Source organism: Euprymna scolopes, chromosome 26, assembly GCF_053919585.1.
Source record: "Euprymna scolopes isolate OS-2025 chromosome 26, ASM5391958v1, whole genome shotgun sequence".
In the NCBI taxonomy this organism is placed as follows: domain Eukaryota; kingdom Metazoa; phylum Mollusca; class Cephalopoda; order Sepiida; family Sepiolidae; genus Euprymna; species Euprymna scolopes.
In genome coordinates, this window is record NC_136507.1 from 41,586,126 (window position 1) to 41,608,925 (window position 22,800).

General features: G+C 32.6%; 1 protein-coding gene across 3 annotated transcripts in view; it reads right to left on the minus strand.

Moving 5' to 3' along the window:
- Positions 1 to 22,800, minus strand: part of LOC145247991 (nuclear receptor subfamily 5 group A member 2-like) — a 364,710-nt gene that overhangs the window by 13,949 nt on the left and 327,961 nt on the right. For all 3 annotated transcript variants that reach the window (XM_080109658.1, XM_080109657.1, XM_080109660.1), the window contains 2 exons: positions 20,842 to 20,946; positions 10,917 to 11,070 (listed from right to left, as the gene is read on the minus strand). In XM_080109658.1, coding sequence (XP_079965784.1) covers positions 10,917 to 11,070; positions 20,842 to 20,946 — 259 coding nt within the window. The remainder of the gene's footprint in view (positions 1 to 10,916; positions 11,071 to 20,841; positions 20,947 to 22,800) is intronic.

Consider the following 22,800-nt stretch of genomic DNA (forward strand, 5'->3'; position numbering starts at 1 on the left):
TTATTGTGGACTATTATTGAGAGAAGTATTATTTATTAATTTGATTTATTGTGGACTATTATTGAGAGAAGTATTATTTATTAATTTTATTTATTGTGGACTATTATTGAGAGAAGTATTATTTATTAATTTTATTTATTGTGGACTATTATTGAGAGAAGTATTATTTATTAATTTTATTTATTGTGGACTATTATTGAGAGAAGTATTATTTATTAATTTGATTTATTGTGGACTATTATTGAGAGAAGTATTATTAATTTGATTTATTGTGGACTATTATTGAGAGAAGTATTATTAATTTGATTTATTGTGGACTATTATTGAGATAAGTATTATTAATTTGATTTATTGTGGACTATTATTGAGATAAGTATTATTAATTTGATTTATTGTGGACTATTATTGAGATAAGTATTATTAATTTGATTTATTGTGGACTATTATTGAGATAAGTATTATTAATTTGATTTATTGTGGACTATTATTGAGAGAAGTATTATTTATTAATTTGATTTATTGTGGACTATTATTGAGAGAAGTATTATTTATTAATTTGATTTATTGTGGACTATTATTGAGAGAAGTATTATTTATTAATTTTATTTATTGTGGACTATTATTGAGAGAAGTATTATTTATTAATTTTATTTATTGTGGACTATTATTGAGAGAAGTATTATTTATTAATTTTATTTATTGTGGACTATTATTGAGATAAGTATTATTAATTTGATTTATTGTGGACTATTATTGAGAGAAGTATTATTAATTTGATTTATTGTGGACTATTATTGAGATAAGTATTATTAATTTGATTTATTGTGGACTATTATTGAGAGAAGTATTATTTATTAATTTGATTTATTGTGGACTATTATTGAGATAAGTATTATTAATTTGATTTATTGTGGACTATTATTGAGATAAGTATTATTTATTAATTTGATTTATTGTGGACTATTATTGAGAGAAGTATTATTAATTTTATTTATTGTGGACTATTATTGAGAGAAGTATTATTTATTAATTTTATTTATTGTGGACTATTATTGAGAGAAGTATTATTTATTAATTTGATTTATTGTGGACTATTATTGAGATAAGTATTATTAATTTGATTTATTGTGGACTATTATTGAGAGAAGTATTATTAATTTGATTTATTGTGGACTATTATTGAGATAAGTATTATTAATTTGATTTATTGTGGACTATTATTGAGATAAGTATTATTAATTTGATTTATTGTGGACTATTATTGAGATAAGTATTATTAATTTGATTTATTGTGGACTATTATTGAGATAAGTATTATTAATTTGATTTATTGTGGACTATTATTGAGATAAGTATTATTAATTTGATTTATTGTGGACTATTATTGAGATAAGTATTATTAATTTGATTTATTGTGGACTATTATTGAGATAAGTATTATTAATTTGATTTATTGTGGACTATTATTGAGAGAAGTATTATTTATTAATTTTATTTATTGTGGACTATTATTGAGATAAGTATTATTAATTTGATTTATTGTGGACTATTATTGAGATAAGTATTATTAATTTGATTTATTGTGGACTATTATTGAGAGAAGTATTATTTATTAATTTTATTTATTGTGGACTATTATTGAGATAAGTATTATTAATTTGATTTATTGTGGACTATTATTGAGAGAAGTATTATTTATTAATTTTATTTATTGTGGACTATTATTGAGATAAGTATTATTAATTTGATTTATTGTGGACTATTATTGAGATAAGTATTATTAATTTGATTTATTGTGGACTATTATTGAGAGAAGTATTATTTATTAATTTTATTTATTGTGGACTATTATTGAGAGAAGTATTATTAATTTGATTTATTGTGGACTATTATTGAGATAAGTATTATTAATTTGATTTATTGTGGACTATTATTGAGAGAAGTATTATTAATTTGATTTATTGTGGACTATTATTGAGATAAGTATTATTAATTTGATTTATTGTGGACTATTATTGAGATAAGTATTATTAATTTGATTTATTGTGGACTATTATTGAGATAAGTATTATTAATTTGATTTATTGTGGACTATTATTGAGATAAGTATTATTAATTTGATTTATTGTGGACTATTATTGAGATAAGTATTATTAATTTGATTTATTGTGGACTATTATTGAGATAAGTATTATTAATTTGATTTATTGTGGACTATTATTGAGATAAGTATTATTAATTTGATTTATTGTGGACTATTATTGAGATAAGTATTATTAATTTGATTTATTGTGGACTATTATTGAGAGAAGTATTATTAATTTGATTTATTGTGGACTATTATTGAGATAAGTATTATTAATTTGATTTATTGTGGACTATTATTGAGATAAGTATTATTAATTTGATTTATTGTGGACTATTATTGAGAGAAGTATTATTAATTTGATTTATTGTGGACTATTATTGAGAGAAGTATTATTAATTTGATTTATTGTGGACTATTATTGAGAGAAGTATTATTTATTAATTTTATTTATTGTGGACCATTATCCTCATCTTTTTAGTTGTTTCACAACGTTTCGGCCAACTATTCCTCAGGCCTTTGTTAGGTGGTAACCGCGACAGATAGTTACCACATGGTGAGACAACAACTATGGATGGCAGAATTGTTGAGAATGCACTTAGGAGATTCAGAGTTCGTATCCCATCAAAAGATGAGGATAATAGTCCGCAATAAATAAAATTAATACCTAGTTTTAACTCCTGTGGCTCCTGCGATGTATACTGTTTTCCATCTGATCCACAGCACTTCCTTAATTGTCGGTCCTGGATATGACCTAGAACTATATCCGATGGTGAGGCCTGACCTTGCGGGCCTTGGGAAGTGTGGAGCCACCCTTTAATTGCCATTGCTCCCAGGTCCACTCTGACCCTGAGTGGTAGTACCTGTTAGGGTCCTAACTATGGGTTAAATAGAATCTGACTTAAAAAAAAAAAATATACTCCATTAAAATCGTTCCTCAAAATAACTAGATTCAGCATTAAATAACCTGAAAAAGGTTGATATGCCGTAAAACAAAAACAACCAACCAACCAATCCTTAATTGTCAGCTCCTTTGATTTGTTTGGCGAAATATGTTTTGTTTTTCTTGTGTAACCCATGCTACATCTATGCTTTCATTTCACTGAATTTGTCCTAGCCACTGGTTAACTGGATTTTAGGTACAACATTGCCAAACAACGCCGGCGCAGCTCAGTCGATAGGACCAACGGAGTGAGGCACACAAAGACCGCAGCACAGCTGACGCTGATGAAGGCACGCCTACCGTCTATGCTACATCTCCCATGCCTTCTCACAGAGTTGGATTCGAGATATGCTTCTCAGACTGTGAGCAAACATAACATTGCGCACACACACCCAATTTGTTAGCAGTTGAAGCAATAAAAGCATCGGCACACTTATCACCCTTACTTGGTCCTTAATACCAAGGGATGGTATTAATGTCTGTTTTTCTATAACTCTACCGTTCTTTCTCTCCTGATGCCAAGACGTACATCTCCTTTAACACAAACCATTTTTATCTCACCATGAAGATTTTGCACAAAAACTTACTAAGGAAAGAACATAATAGTATGCATCTAAACTCTGATACACAATTATTCTTGTTGTACGGTTGTCATTACAGGGTGGAACAACAAAATTGTCGCCCTAGAAAAAACATGATTTCATTTCCATTTGTTTTTGCAGACCATCTACTAGTTGGCCAGTTGCGTACGAATCCCAAGAGTGATAGAAGCCTTCTATCATGTCTAGAAGTAACATAATGTTCAATGAGCAAGATTGGAGATGTGCTGTACAACTCATGCTCTCTAATGATTTAAATTATGACCACAGGACCATTGTCGGCACCCTCAAAATGCATCGCTGGTGACACAAATAACAGACGTGCCTAGGATGATAAAAACAAAGTTTTTGGCCATATTGTCTTTGGTATGGTTTCAAGTGACGGCCACATCATGCCACCTCACATTTTTGAAGTTGGCTGGAAAGTCAACACCAAAGTGTACCTGGATCTGCTGAAGAGTGTGATGATCCCCGGGTGCAATCGGGTGGCCACTTGCAGACTCTGGGTCTGGCAACAGGACTCCGCACTGGCCTAAGAGACAAAGAAAACCAGGCTTGGCTTCAGAAGGAGTGCTACAACTTTGAACCTTTCTTTCACTGGCCCTCACCTCTTCCCTCAACCTGAACTTGCAGGACTATTTAATTGGGTCATAGATTGAGAACATCACCAACATGATCTCCCACAACATGAAAGCCAGCCTGATTGCCATAATCCGCCAAGCTCCCACCGGCGCTTGCGGAAAAGGCATGCATTCCACCCTGTATGACAAATCTTAAAAAAAACAATCTCTTCAAGTGCCTTGAACACAGACATTTTTATCTTGCTACAGAGATTTTGCACAATAACTTACTAAGGTGAAAAAACAATAACCTGCATATAAACTTTAATACACAATCATTGTTGTTGTACCTTTATCATTACAAATGAAAATCATATGCGTTGTAAGTACGAGTAACCTCAATCTAGCGAGGGTTGCTTATTTCCTTTGCATGTTCCGCTACATGTCTTGTTTTCCTTTGCAGGTTATTTAATGTGAAATCCAATAATTTTTCAAGTTTTTTTATAAATTCTAATATTGATTCATGGCTTATAGTTCTTGTATTGATCGAACTATTGTTCTCATCTTGAGTGTTATTTGTGCAACGCTTCGGCCGGATTGTCCTTCGACCTTCATCAGGCATGTTTATTAGAGTTTTGTCAACCAAATATGAAAATATATACGGAGCCAGTATCTTTTCTCCTTTCTTTTCAAAACAACAACCAACTTGTCTGATGAAGGTTGAATGGCAATTTGTTTTTTTTTTTGTTTTTTGTTTTTTTTTACATGGTAATCAATACTTATCAAGGCTCGGAAGCCACTCGGGGATAAGTTATTGCGTGTACAGTAATCAGTGTGATAATATCGTAGTAATCGTTAGTAATGGAGATTTGATAAAGTGTATTACTTAAGGGCGCGGTTTATCAGGAATTTGTTTATGTTGGACTTGAAGGCATCCAAGTTGTAGTCAGGTGGGAAACGGGCAAACAGAAGAGAGTTCCACAGGCATGCACTGATAAGAAAGAAGCTTTGTTCATGGAATCTACGTTTTGATTTAGGCACAGATAAAGAGTGGGGAAAATTATTGACAGTGGTTTCAACTAGACGGGTGTATTTTGTGAAAGATTGGCGAGGGGGGGGCAGAGATTAGAGCTCAGACGACCACTTGCCATGGAAAAGAGGTTGCAGGGAATCCGACCAAAACATTGCACAAATAACACTCAAGATAGGAACAATAATCCAATCAATACAAGTAATATAAATAATCAACCGTCATCTAAAAAATTCAGAATTTTGATTCCTGGTGTTTTGTTTGATGGTTTTGTAGTGCATTTTAAGTTGGAAATATTTTGATGCACTTTTTCCAATTTATTAATAATTTATTAATAAAAGCGAAAAAGTAGTTTGCTTGAAGCATTGCTGGTAAACAAATATGCAAGAGTATAAGAAGGCTGTAGCAATGTAGAAATCAGAGTATTGAAGTGATGCAATTTGTGGTTGGGAATTCATTTTTGAAACTTGATGTTGTGAAGGGCAAAACAAAGCTAACAAGAAAAAACAAGAAGGGAAAGAAAAAATGTCCATCGATCTGTGCGGCAACATGTAGATTATTTTTATTTAATTAAATTTAGATTTAACATTTAAGTTGATGGGGATGCTTCCTGGACAGCTTTGAACACTCAATAAGAAATTATAAAAAATAAAAAATAAAAGAAACTGTTCTTGTCCAAAATTTCACCTAATTAAAAACCAAAAATACAGAAGAATATTTCTGATGTATATATTCATTAAGGAACGAAAATGTCATATTCCAAAAATCATATAAATTGATTGTTTTTTAATAATACTAAAAAAGATTAGTTTCATGAGGTGGTGTGTCTCTGTCTACCATCTTTAGTAAATCTATCTATCTGGTCAGACTTATTGGCCGGACTAATGTTACTCTTTCTCTCTCTCTCTCTCTCTCTCTCTCTCTCTCTCTCCAGACTCCCCCTCTCTCTCTCCAGACTCCCCTGTCTTCCATTAGCTGCCTCAGATCTTCAGGATCACACTTAGCGTCATGTGCAAAGTTGCCTGATATACAACTTTTCCTTATCCGCATTAACGTAAAGACCAATGTCATTTACGGACTTTTCGAGCTCACATAACGGATAAAACATAAAGGGAGATAACTCTATTCGAACTATCAAGATCAAAACCAGCCTTGTAATGGTTACTATTTACTATTAATTGCTAAAGATCATAAAAATGATTTTTTTTATTTGGAAAAAATACTTGATAAAATTTTGAGTTTGGGAATATGACATAGTTGTTTCATCACAAGTACAAATATTGTACAGATAAAAAAAATATTGTACAGAATAAAAAAAAAAAATTCTTCGTTTCTTTTTCTCTCTTAGTTTCCCCTCTCTGTCCTGCTCTAAGTAAATCTGACGACCTAGTCCACAAATTCCAAAAATTCATCATGACAAGTTTCAAGAAAAAATACACGATTAAACCCGGTTCTCCAACTTCCAACGTAGACTCCTACTACCATGTCTCCTTCTCCAACATCAGGGGTCTACGTTCTAACCTTCCAGAGGTTGAAACCCAATTACAGGAGACTAAACCAGACCTTTTATTTTTAAGTGAAACTGGCATTGGACAGGCTATTTCCCTAGAAGAGTTCGCAATTAAAGGATACTCTAACTTAACTTCTAAATCTGACCCTCAAAGATCGCCATGGGCATGGAATTTGTGCCTATATTAGGGATAACTTTCCATGTGGTAGGGACATCTCCAGAGAAGATCCTAACTTACCCTATATGTGCTTCCGGGTTGCTTTAGCTCACACTACGGCATTTATATTTACTTTCTATCGCCCCCATAACAGCGGAGTTACTATCTTTCAAAGCATATCTAAGAAAATTGACCAAGTCTTATCTGCTTATCCTTCAGCTAACATTCACGTATGTGGTGACTTCAATGTTCACAACGTCGAATGGTTGACCCACTCTAACAAGACCGATGATGAGGGAAGGTTCTGTCATGATTTCTCCATTGCCTATGACCTCACTCAGATTGTTCAGGAACCTACCCGTGTGCCCGACAATGATGGCCAGTATGCGAGCCTACTAGACCTTTTTCTCACAACTTGCCCTGAACTATGTTCAGTTTCTGTTCTGTCGCCTCTTGGCTCTTCCGACCACTCTGTTGTATCAATTAAGATAAAAATGAAATGTAATAAGTCCCCAGACGTACCTCTCCATCGTACAGTATATCGATACACTAAGGCTGACTGGGATAGCTTCCGTACATTTATATCTGATCTACCTCTGTATTCCATGTTTAAAAAGGATGTGTCCTCTATAGTATTAGACCTGACGGAATGGTTAATTGTAGGTATTGACCGTTTCATACCCTCAAAAAAGTTTCAGCAAAAACCTAACAGCCAGCCATGGTTCTCTCCAGAATGTGCTGCTGCCATTGCGCACAGAAATCACTTTTTCCACTGTTTCCAACGTAATAGATGTATGAAAACTAAAGCCGCTTTCAGGACTGCCAGCAACCATTGTAAGAAAGTAATAAAGAATGCAAGAGAGTTGTATGCTCTATCTGTTAAGTCCAAAGTAGCTGAGCAGCGGCTTGGTTCCCACCAGTTTTGGCAAATAGCAAACAGAATCCTGAACAGAAGCGTGTGCTCCATCCCAACTATTATCAATGGACCTGAGGTAATCTCGTCAGCATCAGACAAAGCCAAACTCTTTGTCAAGAACTTCGCAGCTAATTCTACCCTTTGCGATCAAGGCTGCCAACCCCAATATTTCCTCCTGTATCAGAAAACACGCTATGTGATATACGTATATCTGTACGTGATGTTGCCAAGCTAATCAAAAACCTTGATTCCAGTAAAGCAACTGGCCCTGACGGTATTCCAATTATAGTACTCAAAAAACTTCAACCTGAACTAGCGCCCATACTTACAAAACTGTTTAAACGTTGTCTTAAGGAGAATAGTTTCCCATCTCCCTGGAAAATTTCATCAGTATGCCCTGTATTTAAGAATTCAGGTGATCGCTCATCCCCCTCTCAGTACAGGCCAATAAGTCTCCTGTGCGTCATGAGCAAGTTGCTGGAATCTGTATTAAATACAGAAGTAATCAACCATCTCAACAAAAATAACCTTCTTAGTGACACTCAATATGGTTTCCGTTCTGCTAGATCTACAGCAGATGTGCTTACAGTTATATCTCATAGGATTAGCAAATCTCTCGACGGAGGCAACCTTTCTAGGGCAATTGCTCTTGACATATCTAAGGCCTTTGATAGGGTATGGCATAAAGGTTTACTTCATAAGATCTCTAGCTATGGTATTGCTGGAAATGTCTTCGCAATTATTAAATCATTTCTTTCTGATAGGTTCATAAGAGTAGTAGTTGAGGGGCAAAAATCAGAAGCTCACAGTATTAATGCTGGTGTCCCTCAGGGGTCCATCCTGGGCCCAACTCTTTTCCTGATCTACATTAATGATCTTCCAAATCACATCCTTACATCATTTGTAGACATCTATGCTGACGACACTACCATTTATGGTAGCACATCTAAGACAGTAAACGACCAAGTTCTCTCCAATTCTCTCTCCTCTGATCTTGAGCATGTAGTACAATGGGGTAAAGAATGGCTGGTTACTTTTAATGCATCTAAAACCAAGCTTCTCTCTTTACATCATCAACATTCTGATCCACATCTGACATCAATTGAAATGAATGGCTCTCGTCTTCAGGAGGCCTCAAGTTTTGACAAACTTCTTGGCTTGACCATTACTCCTGATCTTAAATGGAACATGTACATCAAATCTGTTGCCAAGGCCGCTGGAAAAATGGTGGGGTCTTTCTATCGATCCGGTAGATATCTCATTGCTGATGCTATTCTCTATCTATATAAGAGCCAGGTACGTCCAAGGATGGAATACTGTTGCCACATCTGGGCAGGAGCTGCTAGAAAGGACTTGGCCTGCCTTGATAGAGTTCAAAATAGACTTCGTAGCCTCGTAGGAGATGTCCTTTTCTCTTCCTTACAACCTTTATCTCACAGAAGAGATGTTGCGAGTTTGTCTCTGATGTATCGTTATTTTCATGGAAAGTGTTCAACTGAGCTTCAATCTATGGTCCCCCTCGCCAAACTTTCACAAGAAACACTTGTCTAGCTGTAAACACTATCAATAATTCCCCCCACTCTTTATCTGTGCCTAAACCTAAACGTAGATTCTATGAACAAAGCTTTTTTCTTAGAACTGCACGCCTGTGGAATTGTCTTCCGTTTTCCTGCTTTCCGGCTGACTACAATATGGTTGTCTTCAAGTCTAACGTAAATAAGTTCTTGATGAGCCGTTCCATATAAGTTATCAACTTTACCAAATTTTCATTACTAATGATTACTATAATGTCCAATTTCTACTGTACACTCTTTAACCCTTATCCTTGAGTGGCCTCTTGGCCTTGATAATGTGGTGATGCCTATGTAAAAAAAAAAAAAAACAAAGATTTTCTGTCTTTCTTTTTAGTTTGAATTCTGGACAACAAGCAAAAAAAAAAATGTTTAAAATGTGATTGGCAAAAAAAAAACGTTTTAAAATGTTATTGACAAAACAAAAAACGGTTTGGCAAAAAAGAACGTTTAAAATGTTATGGCAAAAAAAAAAAAACGTTTAAAATGTTATGGCAAAAAAAAAAGAACGTTTAAAATGTTATGGCAAAAAAAAAAAAGAACGTTTAAAATGTTATGGCAAAAAAAAAAAAACGTTTAAAATGTTATGGCAAAAAAAAAAAACGTTTAAAATGTTATGGCAAAAAAAAAAGAACGTTTAAAATGTTATGGCAAAAAAAAAAAAACGTTTAAAATGTTATGGCAAAAAAAAAAGAACGTTTAAAATGTTATGGCAAAAAAAAAAAAGAACGTTTAAAATGTTATGGCAAAAAAAAAAAAACGTTTAAAATGTTATGGCAAAAAAAAAAAAACGTTTAAAATGTTATGGCAAAAAAAAAAGAACGTTTAAAATGTTATGGCAAAAAAAAAAAAGAACGTTTAAAATGTTATGGCAAAAAAAAAAAAACGTTTAAAATGTTATGGCAAAAAAAAAAAACGTTTAAAATGTTATGGCAAAAAAAAAAGAACGTTTAAAATGTTATGGCAAAAAAAAAAAAACGTTTAAAATGTTATGGCAAAAAAAAAAACGTTTAAAATGTTATGGCAAAAAAAAAAACGTTTAAAATGTTATGGCAAAAAAAAAAACGTTTAAAATGTTATTGGCAAAAAAAAACGTTTAAAATGTGATTGGCAAAAAAAAAAAACGTTTAAAATGTTATGGCAAAAAAAAAAAAACGTTTAAAATGTTATGGCAAAAAAAAAACGTTTAAAATGTTATGGCAAAAAAAAACGTTTAAAATGTTATGGCAAAAAAAAAACGTTTAAAATGTTATGGCAAAAAAAAACGTTTAAAATGTTATTGGCAAAAAAAAAACGTTTAAAATGTTATTGGCAAAAAAAAAAAACGTTTAAAATGTTATGGCAAAAAAAAAAAAAAACGTTTAAAATGTTATGGCAAAAAAAAAAAAACGTTTAAAATGTTATGGCAAAAAAAAAAAACGTTTAAAATGTTATGGCAAAAAAAAAAACGTTTAAAATGTTATGGCAAAAAAAAAAACGTTTAAAATGTTATGGCAAAAAAAAAAAAAAACGTTTAAAATGTGATTGGCAAAAATCTGTTTTACCTGGATTTAAAAGCACTAAATATTTGAGGCAAACGTATTCGTTTTCATCGATCTTTAATTCTCTCATCTTCTTGATCAGCTCCTGTAGCTGATCCCTCATGTCGCCAACACCAATCTTATCAAAAAAGTCTGCACTGATTCGATGACCACTCGCCTGCAAAATACAACCAAGAAACATTATAAAAGAAGAGTAAAAATTAACAGAAACTTAACAATGAACACTTGCTGGTGCAACCACACTATAATACCAAAACAAAAATCAAAATTTTTAATATTGAATTTCAAGGCAAACCAATGGTCTTTACTAGTGTTGGGGTGATTAATAAGAAAGCGTAAAAAATCGAATCTTTTAGGGGTATCGGAATTGGAAAAATGAATACCTATTTCCCAATGCTAAAAACGATTCATTTGTCTTTTTCGGTTTTGTGAAAAGCAGTATTTTCCACTGCTGGTATAATTAATGAAATAATAAATATTTATTGCTTTTAAACTACAAATAAAACTAAAACCTACAGATCACCCCCTGTTTTTACACTTGAGAAAATAGCTGCATATTTAACATGTGTTTTTATAATAATTGGGAAAAATAACTTCATAGTTAAATATTTAGAGATTTATAAAGAATTGGAACCAGGAATTTAGTAAGGAATCAGGAAAAAATATTGGCGTCGTCCCATCACTAGTCTCTATGTAATTCTCATGTTACACTAACGAATATCTCTATAAAATGATTAAATATGATAAGCTAGAAAAAGTTATTAAAGAAAACATTTTTTGACAAAAATTAGGGAAAATATGTTTCGCGAAACAAAAAAACATGGTGACTTACAAGAGCGGGTAAATAGTGTATAACTATTTTTAATTTTAGAGAAGTTTTTCCAGATGTTAGATTTCCTTCAGGCAATTGTATCCCTGTGATAGGGAAATGTAATTAAAACATAAAGTACAATTATGTTGGGTCTTGGCTATGACCTTAAACTATATCCAATGGTGAGGCCCCAGCTTGCAAGCTTTGAGGAATGTGGAGCCACCCCTTAATTGACATTGCTCGCAGGTCCACTCTGACCCGGAGTGGTAGTATCTGTTGGGGCCCTAACTATAGATTAAATAGAAACCGATTTGAAAAAAAAAATATATTCTATTAAAAAATTTTTCTTCAAAATACCTGGATTTGGCATTAAATGACCTGAAAAGGGTTGATATGCCGTAAAACAAAAAACAACCAACAATTATGTTGAATTATTCTCTTATTTCTTTTCTATTTTTTTTTTTTTTAATAAATTGTGCGTTAGCAAATCATAAATATCTCGATTTTAGCATAAGACAGTTACTTTTCATATTATGTCGTGTGTTGCCAAAGAAATATATGTGAATATGGCAACACTTTTTTCTGATAAAGATCGAAAACGTACATTCAACAGAATTTCAATCTATGCTCCCCCTCTGAAAAACATTTGCAACAGACGCATCTATCTATAACCACTGTTAACAATTCCCTCTACTTTCTATCTGTGCCTAAATTCTATGAACAAAGTTCCTTTCCTAGAACTGAATGATTGTGGAACTGTCTACCATTGAGCTGCTTTCCAGCTAACTGCAACATTTCAAGTCCAATGTAAACAAATTCTACTCAATTTCCACTACCATCCATCATTATTATACTGTTGTCTACCCAACAATCTTATATTCATTAGGTCCTGGATATGACCTTAAACTATATCCGATGGTGAGGCCCCAGCTTGCGGACTTTGGGGAATGTGGAGCCACCCTTTAATTGCCATTGCTCCCAGGTCCACTCTGACCCGGAGTGGTAGTACCTGTTAGGGTCCCAACTATGGGTTAAATAGAAACCGACTTGCAAAAACAAATATATTCTATTAAAAAAATTTTCTTCAAAATCACAGGATTCAGCATTAAATAACCTGGAAAGGGTTGATATGCTGTAAAACAAAAAAAAATAACCAATACATTCATTAACTCTTATCCTCTAGTGGCGCTTAGGCCTTGATAAGTGGTGAATTCCACGTAAAAAAAAAATCTCAAGTACAAATGCAATTCTTTCTTGCATGTTGGGCAAGTTTTTTTGTTTTTTTTTTAGTTATGCAAACATTCTTTTTCTATGATATTGAATTCAATATTATTGCGTATCACAAAAGTTAACTTTCATAGCCGGAAATAAACACATCCATTATTCAATAAAATAAAAAACCTGAAGTGTCCAAAACACATAATAAACGGTGAAAAAATAAATTTGGCATTGCCCGGGAGCATTTTCTTTTTCAAAGAAACCTACTATTGATTTTATATGCTGGGTCTTTCAGCTTATGTGGTAGTAAACCTTCTCAAATGCTCGTGTAATGTCAGGCTGCGTAAGATGTTTTTTTTTTTTTTTAACATGGAGTTTACCACTTATCAAGGCCCAATAGCCACTCAGGGATAAGGGTTATTGTGTGTACAGTAATCAAAGGGATAGTGTAGCAATAGTATTGGAGAATTGATAAGGTGTCATTACTTAGGGGGGGGGGCGGTTCATCGGGAATTTGTTTGTGTTGGACTTGAAGACATCCAGGTTGAAGTCGGGAGGGAAACAGGCAAGCGGAACAGAGTTCCACAGGCATGCAGTTCTAAGAAAGAAGCTTTGTTCATGGTATCTACGTTTTGATTTAGGCACAGATAGGGAGTGGGGAACATTATTGACGGTGGTTTCAGCTAATCGGGTGTTTTTTGAGAAAGATTGGCGAGGGGGGACCAGAGAATGAAGCTCAGACGAGCACCTTTGTCCTTCTTCACTACTTGTGACAGAAATTACTTGACCTAAATAAAAGTCATCGTCATAATATACTGCCACAAACTGTCCTTGTTTGCTAAAGCTGTAGTTTCACACCTCTGCCTGATCAACTAGAGCACTTTCGTCATCTGCTTCGCTTTGTTTGGCAAGGACATGCCCTTTGCCAGCATACCTTAGAGATGATCGCTCTGATGGCAGGTGTTAACTTTGTTCCTTTTTCATCAGATTTTTTTGATAATCAATACTTATCAAAGCCATTCCGACACCAACACATGATAAGCAGTGAAAAAAACAAACTTAGCATCGCCTGGGAGCATTTTATTTTTTTCTAACATACAAGCCTTTATGAAGGACTATAAACGTTTAAGACTAGTAGTTATTTTTTTTTAAACATTTTTTTTGTTCTTTTCCAAAGTTAATAAAAGATCTTTGTGATATTTTGCGACACATTCTTTTACCAATGAGTCAAGGCTAAAAGCCACTTAAGGATAAGGGTTAATGAGATAGACAGTTAAATGATGAAGAATATTCTGAGAGGATAGAAAATCATGCATGGAATGAGTATTTAGGGTACTTGTACAGTTTAATCAAGAGCTAAAAAAATGAAAATATCGAAAAAAGTTATATTGTACATATCTGTTATGGAACGAAGTTCTCTGAAAAAAAAAATTTCACTTGATTTTATCAAGTAGTTGTGTTTTTTTTTTTTTTTTTTACAGCAAAAAAACAATTTGTTATGATACTGAGCAAAAGGTTTGATTTTTAGGAAGAAAAGCTAGTAATAAAGATGGGAGGGAGTCTCGGCACTTTATATGGAGTTATCTCCCGTGGAGTGTTCAACAAATTCCATAATGGCTGACTTCAATGCGCTCTTATAAGAATGTGTTTTTCCGTTGTAAAAAAAAAAAAAAAAAAAAAAAAAACTACTCAATGAAATTAAATGATTTTTTTTTTTTTTTTTTTTTTTTTTTTGAGATCTTCAATCCAAAACGGATACGTACAATATAACCTTTTTCCGATATTTTCATTTTTGAATGTCTTCATTAAACTGTACAAGTACTGTATTTAGTTACTTATGAGAGTGGTTTATGATGTTAAATATAAAAACAAAATTCTCAGTAATATATGTATACGTATATTTATTATATACTAGCAGAGTGACCCAACGTTGTCTGCGACTGAATGGTGATCAACAAATATTTCACACTCCCATATTTTTGTCATTGAAATCAATGAAATAGTTCATTTCTTAGTACTTGTACAGTTCAATCAAGACATTAAAAAAATGAAAATATCAAAACAAAATTTATATTGTACATATCCGTTATGGAATGAAGTTCTCCAAAAAAAATTTCACTTAATTTCATCAAGTAGTTTTTAGCATTTTTTTCAGCATAAAAACAATTTATGATACCAAGCAAAAGGTTCGATTTTTAGGAAGAAAAGCTAGTATTAAAGATGGGGAAGGGGTGTTGGCACTTTAAATTGAGTTATCTCCCTGTGGCGTGTTCTAACAATCCAAACAAAATTTTTTTAAATTCAAAGATGTCTACTTTCAAGATGCTGTCATAAAAACGTGTTTTTCTGCTGTAAAAAAAAAAAAAACCCTACTCGATCAAATTAAGTGAAATTTTTTTACGGAGATCTTCAGTTCAAAACAGATACGTACAATATAACTTTTTTTTTTTTTTTTTTTTGATATTTTCATTTTTTAATGTCTTGATTAAATTGTACAAGTACCGATGTTTTTTTTTTTATATCAAACTGATTGCCTGCTCTAATTGTAATGCATATACCTCTCACAGTGACTAAGTTCACAATATTTTCTAGTCTACATTGCACTGTAGACAACCTACTGTTGATTTTATAAAATTATATATATATATATATATATATAATGGCCTGCATTAAAGTTTAAAATGCAAATATCAAGTATTATGATTCAATTGAGCTCTAAACAGAAACATTCATCTCGAACATACTCTTGTCATATCAAAGAATATTCTGTTAATTTTATGCCTTACTGCTTGTGTTGTGATAATGGTTTGAATTTAAGTTTAAAATGAAAAAGTCAAGTATCATTGTGAAATTGTGCTTTAAACAAAAACATTCCTTTCAAATTCACCCCTGTCATCAAAGAACCTACTGTTGATTTTATATGTTGGGCCTTTCAGCTTGTGTGGAAATAAAACTTCTCAAACGCACTTGTGATGTAAGGCTGCAGAAGATGTTAACTTCAGTCAAAATCCCATGACACTTTCATCGGATTATTTGGATTATTGATAATTATCAAAGCCATTCCGCTACAAAACTATCTTAGAACACTACCAGACACATAAAGCACCATCGTGCAAAATATCCTAAAAATTGACCCAGCCGTTTTCGAGTCCACTCCCAGACACACAAAGTTCCTTTTTATATAATAGAGACAGAGATAAATAATTTTCTTCAAAATTTTTTAACATGCTATTATATAAAAGGAATTTTGTCTGTTTGTTCCCTATGAACTCCTAAACGATTGGACCGATTTTTTTTTTCCCCACACAAATGTATTTTATGTGATTGGCAATGTTCTTAGATAGAATTGGAACACATCCTACTAAAGCCTGATTGTCACAACTGGTGAATTTCAAAAATGCAATCTGAATATGAGCACACTTTAGAAGAACGAGATGCAATAAAATTCTGTTTTAAACTTGGGAAAAAATGCCTCAGAAACGTACGGAATGTTTCAGGCAGCTTTTGGGGCATCTTGCATGAATCGAGCATCAGTTTTTTGAGTAGCATAAGAGATTGAAAAAAAGGCAGTAATTTTGGAAGAAATGTTTTCTGCTTTAAATTGTTTATATCTCCAAATATTTATTCATTGTTTAGTTTGGTTGTTTTGTAGAGAAAAATTGTTTTTGGTTTAAGTTTTGCAGAATATGATTGAGTTTTTCAAAAAAAGGGAGGAAAAAAAATTAAGGTTTGGTGCATTTAAGTCGGGAAGTAAATATTTTCAGACAGCCTGATTTGGTAGCACCAGTCAGTATACGAAGCGGACATTAAACTGAATATAATTATATGATGCTATCTACTTCCATAATCATCATCAATTTTATTATTCCATTTCTCTTGGTCATTGGGTTTGATGTTGGCAGTCTTGAGGATTGCTCCCATTCAAATCTTGAAGGTCTTTGTAAACGCTTTACATCCAAATTTGTCTTGGGTCGTCCAAATTTCGTTTGGTTTTCCACCTGAAAATCTCAACATTTTCACATCCAAGATTTGCTTCTCTTTTAGCTGATTGATCGTCAGTCCATGAAGATTTGATATGAATGTTGGGATGATTAATCAGGAATCGGAAAATTGGAAATTTACAATGTCATGTTACAACTATTGCCATAGCTGAATGGGTTAGAGGGTTGTCTTATAAGTATTCATTTTTTGTGTTCATGCCCACCTTACGGCGAACGCTTTGTTTTTTTTATTTTTAACTTATTTTTGAAATCGTTTATTTCGGTAAGCTTTTGCATTTAAACAGGATTAAAGGATTTTGTTTTATAAAATAAAATATACATCAAGTGCGCTTAGAAGCCAAATCACAACGTAATATTAGGAAAAAAATAAACAAATATTTTACTTGTTTGAAATTTATAACATAAATATATTTCGGAGCTAAACTCCATCTTCAGTATGTTGTTTTCTTTCTTTTTTTTTTTCTTTTCTTCTTTCTTGCCATGTTGTTAATTTGGAGAAAGAAAAGTCTGTAAAGAGCCGCACGTTGTATCTCAGCTGTTGTATTTTGAAATGTTGGAACTGTGCATAGGCAACACGAGAATAACATCAAGGGTGCAGGTTCTATATAGAAACGTTGATTTAATTTGAATAAAATGAAATATGTATCAAATGCGCTTAGAAGCCAAATCACAACGTAATATTTGCAAAATAACAAATACTTTACTTGTTTAAAAAAGAAGAAAAAAAAACCCCAGAATACTGAAGATGGAGTATAGCTCCGAAATATATTTGTGATAAATTTCAAACAAGTAAAATATGTGTTTATTTTCCTAATATTACGTTGTGATTTGGTTTCAAGCGCACTTGATGCGTATTTGATTTTATTCAAATTAAATCAACTTTTCTATATGGAACTCACACACTTGTCGTTATTTATTTTTTTTTTGTTTTGTACTTTGTATTATTTACTTGGCTTTTTTTATCGGAGATTGATTAAATTAAAGCAAAACATTTTTCTTATTTCAAGGGTTACGTAAATCACTTTTTTTTTTCTTTTACATCGTAACTGCTTAATGTTTGTTCTTTTAATACATAACTCGAGCTGTGACAACAGCATATTCTTTTCATTGTTTTGACTCTCGCGTATATATCCGTTAATATCTTATATGTTTTTATATAGATGGATGTGGTTCTCGGTTTATTAAGTGTGTCGGATATATACCTGAGAGTCAAAAGAATGAAAAGAATAATCTGTTGTCACAGCCCTAGTCATAAGTAATCATTTTTAAAACATATCGATATTTACTTCTTCTGCATTTAAATATTTTCTGTTTCGTACTTTGTATTATTTACTTGGCTTCAAACATATAATTAAAGGGAATTTTTAATTATTTTTATTGATTTAAAGATCAGATTACTATTAAATGCATGAACATTGCTTATGTAATATTTTTTTTAAAACCATAATCACTTAATACTTTTTTCTTGCTCATGTGCCCCCTATTCTGAATTCGTAGCTGTCGGCCGACATTAGTATTGCACAGTAAAAATAATTAAATTAAAACAAAAATCGTTTAGCAAGTGTGGTCAAATACTTTATTTATTTTATGACCCGGGCAACGCCAGGTACCCTTGCTAGTTTATTATATAAAAGGGTAGTTATCTGTGTGTATATGTGTCTGTATGTCCTGATAAAAGTGGAGAAAAAAAAACTACAAAACAAACTACCACAAAATTGGAATATTTTTGATTGACGCTTCCCTGGATGAATAATATTTAAAACTAGAACTGAATGAGGATCAGCAAATGTTTCAAACTCCCATATGTTTATTGTCATCGAAATCAGTAAAATCATCCCTTTTATTTATTTATTTTTTATTTTTTATAAATCGATTGACTGCTTTCTCTAGTCAGGGACCTACTGTGGTGCACCAGGAGAAAACTTCACATGCCTCCCTGCAGCGACTTAGTTTACCATACACTGTAGTCTACATTTCACTATAGAGAACCTACTGTTGATTTTATGACATTATTTTTAGGTACTAGTGCACTTATTGATCTCTGCTGAAATGGTATTTAAAAAGCTGTTCATAACATGGGGAGGGGAGGGTGTTTTGTAACTATTCTATACTTTAACCTTACAATTGAATAAAAAAACCTATCATAAAACTTTAATTAAACTAGGAAATACGATTTAAAAAATAGCGCGGATCAGTAAGTGCACTAGCACCTATTTTTATAAATAACAGCTTGAATTTAAGTTTAAAAAGTCAAGTATCATGGTTCAGTTATGTTCTAAAAAGAAACATTCATTTCAAATGCACTCCTGTCATGCCAAAGAATCCGCAGTTGATTTTATATACTGGGCCTTTCTGCTTGTGCTGTAATAAAATTTCTTAAATGCACTCGTGATATTAGGCTGTATAAGGTGTTAACTTTAGTCAAAATCACCTATTTTTTTGATTATCGATATTAAAGACATTCTGATATAAAACCTATCTAAGAACACTACCAGGCACATTAAGTACATTTGTGTGAAATTAAAAAAAAAAAAAAACTAGATTCAGTCGTTTAGGAGTCCATAAGAAACTATCTCAAACAAACAAACAAACACACACACACACAAAGTTTCTATATATAATAGAGATTTAGAAAAATTATTAATACTTTAGGTGTCAAATGTGCTAGGTTTAGTCAGAAGTGTTTTTTTAGTGTATTGTACTAATTTAGAAAAATAAAATGCTGATTCATTCCACGAGGAGACGTTTATATAAATGAAGGTTGTGCGTGCGGATTAAACCAGAGAGGAATGGATTGACTGGAAGAGAAAGATAGACTGATTAAAAAGAGGTAGAGCGATAGAAATAAGTTAACTTTTGCCCCAAGTAACAGCAAGTAACTCTACCAGTTCTTAAATAAGCACCTAAAAAGAAAAAGAAACTAAGGGAAATAACTATTATTCCTTTAATATGGGTTATCGTTCTTTATAAACTTTTTAGCTACTGAACTTAAATTAAGATTGTGTACTCATTCCTTGCAAACTGTTATTCTCATCTCTAGTTGTTGCCTTCACTACAATCGGTCAACTCCTCCTCTGGCCTTCTTCAGATGGTTACTCAATGTCTCTATCCAATTTGCCACAGGGCCCTGAAGGTGGAGCATTAGAATACGCCGACAGCCCCCCTCCCCCCCTGCAGAGGGTAAAAGTCCATCAATGGGGGTCCTGGATATGACCTTAAACTATATCCAGTAGATAAGGCCCCAGCTTGTGGGCTTTGGGGAGTGCGGAGCCACCCTTTAATTACCATTGCTCCCAGGTCCACTCTGACCCAGAGTGGTAGTACCTGTTAGGGTTCCAACTATGGGTTAAACAGAAACCGACGTGAAAACAACAAATATATTCTATTAAAAAAAAATTTCTTCAAAATCTTTGGATTTGGCATTAAATAACTCGAAAAGGGTTGATATGCCGTAAAACAAAACCAACCAACCAATTCGCCACAAGCCCTGAAGGTGAGCATGGTCTGAAGATAGCAGTTTCAATTCTACCCAAAGCAGGCCAGAGAATTAGTTGGCCAAAACGTAGTGAGACGACAACAACTATGGAAGGCAGTAATTACTGAAGATACACTTACAAGACTCAGCATTTTTATACCATCATGTTTAACTACCTGAAGAAGGGCAGAGGATTCCCAAAACTAAAATGATATATTAAATAAAGATGTATTTAAAAAAACAAATTTGAAAAAAATGGGTCCTGGGTAATACCTGGTCAGTACAACTAGTAATCAGTATTAATGACGGTCTGTTTTGAATGGAATCTAATTTGATATGTTTGCAGACACTGATGACAGTATTAATATATAAAGACAAAAATTCTTAATATTTTCGATATTGTCTCATCTTTCGAATACTAACCAGTGTGAATTCAATGGTTGAGTTGGTATAAAGTTGTCTGTATAAAAAATCCAAAATAAGTAATTCGCTCCACGAATGTTGTAGAAGCTTCATCTGATTTTCAACCTGGAAAAGAAAAAAACAATATTGATTATAACAGACTTGGGATTAGCAGAAGACTCCTCCTGGTGTTGCCCCGGATTGAATACAAAATCCTATGAATGTTTTACACACAGACCATAACATCTTCACACACACGAGAATTGGTTAGCTTAATTTATTTGAAGGAAAAAAATTAGATCCAGTATCAAAAATATTTTTGTTCATGTGCTTTGAGGGAGATGGTGTTTTATCAACACTGCTGGGAACCATGATTTAATATACTGTTTTGTTTTTAAATCCTCCAAATAGCGTGTCATTATAAACAACTGATGATCCCTTATGGACATTGGTACTATTGTTTGTTCATGTAAATAAAACGATTCAGCGATGCAGGAAATTGACTTACTAACAAAATAATTTTCCAACAAAGGGCAATTTTTTTTTTAATATAGTTTTAAAGAAACTTCCAAGAGTCTATAAATATATATATATATATATATATATATATATATATATATATATATATATAAAAACAATCAGTAAAGATTAAGTTTAGAAGCCAGAAGGTTCTGTAAACTTAGAGTAAATATAAATATTAATATTTATATAGTATTTCCCACCAAATAAAAAAGCTGAATCCAATCAAGATAGGAAATGCAGTTAAAGAAAAATACAAATTTAAGACTTTGCCAGTACCAGCAGCTTCACTATAATATTCATTTGCTAATATTTTTCCTCTGATGAGAGGAATGCATTTCTTTGAAACTACATGGATTAAGGAAATTTCTATATATCTTATTTGAGTATCCTGTCGAAGAATAAATTCATGTATATTTTTACAGTCTTAAATCTGTATATATATCATCATCGTCATTCGCAGAACTCTGATACGAGTATACATTTTGCTTATTAGGATTGAGGCAGCCCCCAGCTACAAAGAGTTTTAAGTGATCTACAAGGCAAAACTGTGTTGCACACACTTCAGATATCACCAGTTGCTGCAACAAATATGTGCTTGACATGCAGGTTCAGGAAGGCATCTTGCAGGTATATCATTATGTGGAGTACCACCTTGATGCTTAATCTTCATTGGTTAATAAATTATCAATTGTTTTTTTTATAAACACTACAAAAGGTTAAGGCTTTTAGTTTATTTTGTAAATGTTAGGTTTTTTTAGTTTTTCTTAGTATAGCAAGTTTACATTCATTGTTACATTATATAAGAATTTTTTTTTTTTTTTTTTTTTTTTTTTTTTTTTTTTACACAGTGATCACCACTTATCAAGGTCCGGAAGCCACTCAGGGATAAGGGTTATTGTAAGTACATCACGTTAGTGAGGAGATTTTATGAAGTGTTTAATTAGGGGGGGCGGTTCATTAGGAATTTGTTAACATTAGACTTGAAGACATCCAAGTTGTAGTCCGGAGGGAAGCAGGCAGACGGAACAAAGTTCCACAGGCGTGCAGTTCTAAGAAAGAAGCTTTGCTCATGAAATCCGCGTTTTGATTTAGGCACAGATATAGAATGTTAGTGTTACCAACTAAGACCTTTCTAAACTGGGACAAGAGAATGGAATGTTGGTTTGTCAGGTGTCTCTGACGGAAACATATACATTGTCTATGAAACTAACATTACATTACTCTGAACAAAGTGCCATATTTAAACAGCTGACAAACCAGCATTCTTTTCCCTCGTCTCAGTTTAGAAAGATCAATGTTAGTGAATGTTAGTGTTGATAACACTAACATTCTTATACAATGTATCAATAAATGTAAACGTGAAATACTCAAAGCTATACTAATAAAAACTAAAAAAAAAGTTATGGTTATTACATCAGCCATTTCCCACCTGAAGTGAAGACTCAAATACGAAAAACG